The sequence below is a fragment of the Hemicordylus capensis genome, chromosome 3, assembly GCF_027244095.1.
Source record: "Hemicordylus capensis ecotype Gifberg chromosome 3, rHemCap1.1.pri, whole genome shotgun sequence".
Classification (NCBI taxonomy): domain Eukaryota; kingdom Metazoa; phylum Chordata; class Lepidosauria; order Squamata; family Cordylidae; genus Hemicordylus; species Hemicordylus capensis.
In genome coordinates this window covers 9,567,427-9,573,426 of record NC_069659.1, presented here as the reverse complement: position 1 = coordinate 9,573,426, position 6,000 = coordinate 9,567,427, and the positions used below count along the sequence as shown (strand labels likewise).

General features: G+C 42.9%; 1 protein-coding gene across 10 annotated transcripts in view; it reads right to left on the bottom strand.

The window, feature by feature from the left end:
• Positions 1–1,089: 1,089 nt before the first annotated feature.
• Positions 1,090–6,000, bottom strand: part of MYO7A (myosin VIIA) — a 188,866-nt gene continuing 183,955 nt past the window's right edge. For all 10 annotated transcript variants that reach the window (XM_053309990.1, XM_053309989.1, XM_053309991.1 and 7 more), the window contains 2 exons: positions 3,319–3,438; positions 1,090–2,299 (listed from right to left, as the gene is read on the bottom strand). In XM_053309990.1, coding sequence (XP_053165965.1) covers positions 2,210–2,299; positions 3,319–3,438 — 210 coding nt within the window. In that variant the 3' untranslated portion in view covers positions 1,090–2,209. The remainder of the gene's footprint in view (positions 2,300–3,318; positions 3,439–6,000) is intronic.

Genomic DNA, 6,000 nt, shown 5'->3' with positions numbered 1-6,000 from the left:
GATCTCATAAAAACATAAGAACAGAAACATAAGTACAGGTGCCGGAAATGACCGTGGAGGTAATTTCCAGCTGCCATTTTGAGTTAGGAAGTTAGAGACATTTTACGTCTCATTACTTTAAAAAAATGGATTTTCAGCCAATTTTCAGCAGGTTTTTTTTCTTGTGAGGGGCATCCCTGGACTACTTAAGGGCAGTGAAGCATGGTAGAGCACATTATTTGGCCTAATTTGTCATTGATTTGTGGGTGATTTGGGTGCAATTTTGGGCAGTGTGGCAACCTAATCCCCCAATTTATATTCAATTTAATGACCTGTTATTTGTGGATTCACTATCTGCCCCCCTCGAATGGAACCCCCATGAATTTCAAATAATGGGGTTCTCCTGTACGGCACTTTGTCCATTGTGACCCTAACCCTGACCCTAACACTTTACCCTAAATATTTCCTCTGTGCAAAAATGGCTGTAATTTTACGCTAATCGTTTGGGGGTAGGGATAAAGAAGAGGCAAGAACACACAGAAAGTGTCAAGTGCAACAAGGCTGCCACCTCTTTCTACCTCTAGTGGGGTAGACGTTGCCAAAAATCATTATGTGCATTCATCCCGAGGTGGTACTGATGGCCAGAATTTGTGAGCCTGGCTCGTGGACCAAAGTGGCCAGAGGTTATTGCAGAGGTCAGGCACTGGGGGTGGTGGTGGAATGAAAGACTGATGGAGAGAGAGCAGGCGTGTCACAATACTGCAGCATCCCAAGTGACCAGTAGGCCTTCCTAGGGAAGCATGAAGAGTTGCTTGGGGTAGAAGATGGGCTGGAAATGACATTTTGCAGGTGAATTCCTTTGGCCAAATTACAGTATTCGAATCTAAGTATTTGAATGGCAATGCCCTAAAAGAAAATCCACTTTGGAAATGGATTTCCATCAGATATTTTTCAAACACAAAAACCCTCAACCATTTCTTTGCTTGTGGTTGAATTTTAAGGCAAAAATGTTAAGTGTCAACAATATTTTTACACACACACACACACACACACACACACACACACACACACACACACACACTTTAAAACTACAACATCTATGACTGGAAATTCAATTCAGAAGGATTTATATTTAAAATTTTGAAAATGCAAATTAGAAAAATTTAGTTGAAAATGCCTCCATTGCCATGTTCATTTCTGCACTAGTTTGAAACAGTCGACCTTCAAGCAATGGAGTGAATCGCACGTTTTGTTCTGTTCCATTCCCTTCTATTTAATTCTATTGTTTATTCCCACAAGGTAGGCGCGGGGAGAGGCCTATACAGATCATACCTGGAACCACCAAAATGCATAAGCATCCTCTTTTGAGTGCTTCCTCTTCTGCTCCAGCCCCAGACAGGAAAACTCTGGCCACATGGGTAAACATGCCGACCTGAAAATGTGTCCCCTGACAAGGCCTTTCTACTGGGTTTCATCAGGAAGGAGGAAGAGTCATCCAAAACCTTCCCAGACTCCTCTCTGCAATCTGAGCAACCGAGAAAAAGCCATCTTTCTCCTATCTCATGTTAAATAAATAAAAGAAGCACAAAGCAAACCATCAAAACACCAAACCTCCATAAATAATTCCAGCTATTGCACACTTAAACTCTTTCCTCATCTATTTCGCATCTTATTCCATTAGTGCTTTGCCATTTTTTTTTAAAAAGAGCTTCTTTTCCTCAGCTTTTATTTTAATTTTTAAACCACCAATCAAAAGGCTTTAATTTTCCTCAGCCCTTGAACCTGGTAGATTGTACGAGATTTCCATTTCTATCAGATGGCTGGGTCCATAAATCCCTCAGTCAAACCCCTGTTTTGAAACAAGTTAAAAACAAGCAGCCTTTTCTCACAATCCTTGGCCATGCCCGCCATTTTGGTTCCACGCAAAATATCAACACTGAAGGTTTTGCTGCTCCTCAGTCTGAGAAAAAAAAGAAGTGTCCAGGTTTAAAATCCAGGATTAGAGAGCAAAAAGGGGGTGAAGGGAAGGCTATTCTCACAAATAGTCATCCTCACTTGAAGGGGATGTTAGTCCAGAGTCCTCGGGCTCAGAGTCCGACAAGCTTTCCGAAGGAGTTCGGCTCATTTTCCACACGTTGGTGGAGAAGGTTTTCCCCCAGCTGCAGGGATAACCCACAGCCCTCAGCTGGCTGAGGAGTTCCAGGGCCACTGGCCAGTCTGTTCTCTCAGTTCACTTGCTGCCTTTTGCACTCCTCTGTTTACTCATTGCTGTCAGCATCTGGCTGATGTAAGAGGTCAGCAGGTCATCCATCTTGTAGCCCTGGCAGAAAAGTCGAGTGCAAGATGACACACCTCATCCCCTGCAACCATTCCCCTCCCTCCCCCAACCAGACATGGCACCCAGATCACAGCACAGAGGTCCCTCACCGTCACTGGCTGACATGCTGTGCAGCATCCCATCTGCCTTTGAAATGAACACGTGTGTGGAATTGTGCCCTCACGCCATGTGCAATAATTGCAAAGACACCGTTGCATGACAGACAATCATTGCAAATAATGTTTGTCCACTGTGCAACGGTGTGTTGTGCAATTCTTGCATTTTGTGCACAAGTGCGCTTGCAAAACTGTGCATGTTCTGTTCTAAGGAAGACAGAATGTTGCGCAGATTGTCAGCCAGTGTTCCAGCCCAAATCCCAACTGTGCCTGAGGCAGCACAATGAAGTTCCACCCCACTGCCCTGTTGGAGCATGGAGCTCTTTCCTCCTCCCCCTCCCTGCTGTTGCTTCTGCCTCCTCTTCCACCACCCTCTGTCTTCACAAAAGACAGGAAGCACAACACTGCTGCGGCTTCATCAAGTGCTCCTCTGGACCAGAGGAGAAGACTCCTAGCCAAGTTCCAGAACTGCGCTTGCTCCCGTTTTCTGATTGTGCATGAGTTAAAAGCAATGTAGAAGGCAGGGAGTTGGATCATCTGCTAAGCTGCAGCTGAGTAGGACTGCTTCTCCACCTACCTTATTCCAAATCTGGGGAACAAATCTAGGTAGGGCGTGCTCATCCTACCCATCTGGGGCTTAGAAAATGGCCACTTCCTACTCGGTTTTTAACTTGCAGACGGTCAGAACATGGGAGCACATGCAGCTGCTGGACTTAGGTAGGAGACTTCTTCTACCCATGTTCTGATCATGAGAACCAGCTGACTCTCTATCCCAGCTGCATGAAGCACTTGAGCATGCAGAGAAACAGAAGAAGACTTTTCAAGCCAGGTGGGAATGGGCCTTTGCATTTTGAGCTCCCTCTTCAAAGCTGCACACCCTTCCTGGTCTGGGAGCCTTTTCCTTACCAGCGACGTTTCGCACAACAGCTTGCTTCCCCGTACCAGGTTGCCGATGGTGATGTGGAAGTAGGTGTTGCCACTGCTCCAGTTGGAGATCTTTGTGAAGGGGTGTGTGATGAGGATATCCTAGGGACACGGAGAAGGCAGTCAAGTTAGATTGTGAGCCCTTTGGGGACAGGGTTCCATCTTATTTATTTGTTATTTGATATTTCTCTGTGTAAACTGCCCTGAGCCATTTTTTGGAAGGGTGGTATAGAAATCGAATATAATTAATAAAATACTACTACTACTACTACTACTACTAATAAAATGTTTAGAAACAACTGGTGTCAGCAAAAACATTCAGATATTTATAAAAAAAGCAATGAGCATGTGGAGTACACACTTAATAATCAATGGCGAGACACTTGGACAGGTTAGCATTAGAAGAGGCATTTTCCAAGGGGACTCACTATCCCCTCTGTTGTTTGTAATCGCCATGACCCCACTTTCACAAATACTAAACAAAACAAGCCTCGGATACCAAACATCGAAAACATCAAGTCAAATCAACCATCTGCTGTACATGGGTGATCTGAAGTTGTATGGAAAGTCCCAGTCAGAAATCGAATCACTGCTAAACACTGTCCGTATATTCAGTAGCGATATAGCAATGGAGTTTGGACTAGACAGGTGTGCTGCATTAATAATGAACAGAGGGAAAATAAGAAAAACAGAAGGAATAGAACTGCCCAATGGAAGCAAGATCAAGAACCTGGAAGAGAAAGAACCTTACAAATACTTGGGCATTCTCCAGGCTGATAACATCACACACACTGAAGTTAAAAGAAAAATAGGAAGTGAATACATCAGGAGAGTTAGAAAAATCCTCAAGTCCAAACTCAATGGCGGGAACACCATACAAGCCATAAACACCTGGGCTATGCCTGTTATCAGATACACTGAAGGAATAATAGACTGGACCCAGGCAGAGCTAGAGACGCTGGATCGTAAGACCAGGAAAATAATGACCATCAATCATGCTCTGTACCCCCGCAGTGATGTCGATAGGCTATACCTCCCTCACAGCTCAGGTGGAAGAGGAATGCTGCAAGTCCATCAAACAGTAGAGGAGGAGAAAAGAGGCCTTGAAGAATATATCAAGGACAGTGAAGAAGATGCACTTCAAATGGTCAATAATGCGAAACTATTCAACACCAATGAAACAAAGCAGGCCTACAAGAAAGAACAAGTCAAGAACCAAGCAGAAAAATGGAAAAATAAGCCACTGCATGGTCAATATTTGCACAATATAACTAGAAAATCAGACATCAGCAAGACCTGGCAATGGCTTAAGAATGGCAACTTGAAGAAAGAAACAGAGGGTTTAATACTGGCTGCACAAGAACAGGCACTACGAACAAATGCAATAAGAGCCAAAGTCGAAAAATCCACAACAAACAGCAAGTGCCGCCTTTGTAAAGAAGCAGATGAAACCGTGGACCACCTAATCAGCTATTGTAAAAAGATCGCACAGACTGACTACAAACAAAGGCATGACAAAGTAGCAGGGATAATACACTGGAACATCTGCAAAAAATACAAGCTACCTGTAGCCAAAAATGGGTGGGACCATAAAATTGAAAAAGTTGAAGAAAATGAAGCTGTAAAAATATTATGGGACTTCCGACTACAAACAGACAAACATCTGCCACACAATACACCAGATATAACTGTAGTTGAGAAGAAAGAAAAACAAGTTAAAATGATTGACATAGCAATACCAGGGGATAGCAGAATAGAAGAAAAAGAAATAGAAAAAAATCACCAAATACAAAGATCTACAAATTGAAATTGAAAGGCTGTGGCAGAAAAAGACCAAAATAATCCCAGTGGTCATTGGCGCCCTGGGTGCAGTTCCAAAAGACCTTGAAGAGCACCTCAACACCATAGGGGCCACAGAAATCACCATCAGCCAATTACAAATAGCAGCTTTACTGGAAACAGCCTATATTCTGTGACGATATCTATAACAATTGACAATAAAATTCAGCCATCCCAGGTCCTTGGGAAGGACTTGATGTCTGGATAAAACAAACCAGTCGATAACACCTGTCTGACTGTGTAAACAAGAAAATAATAATAATAATAATAATAATAATAATAATAATAATAATAATAATAATAATAATAAGTGCCTCTTTGAAAAGTGCCTCTGGACCAGTGTTCCCTCTATCAGGGATTCCCAGATGTTGACTACAACTCCCATAATCCTCAAGCAAAAGCCGTTGCAGCTGGGGATTCTGGGAGTTGTAGTCAACAACAGCTGGGAATCCCTGTTAGAGGGAACACTGCTCTGGACCCACCACTTTGCAGACTTAGATGTGCAGGCAAGTCTCCTAACAGTTGCTTTTTGGGATTCTAATGCAGGGTCAGTAGATTTACTGCCTGTATTCATAAGTATGCTTGTTTCTAATATGCTCCGGTTGCATATATTTCCAGTGCTCTTGCATCCAAACAATGCCACTGAATAATCCCATCACTTAGGTAAATGAGGAGCATTTAATATTCAAATTGTTACTACACTGTCCTGAGTTGCTTGAAGGGAAAGTAGGGTATACAATATGGAAAAAAAAAATAAGATGGAGAGATACGACCAGCACCATAGATTAATCTTTCTTGTCTGTTTTCTTGATCTAATTTATCTCT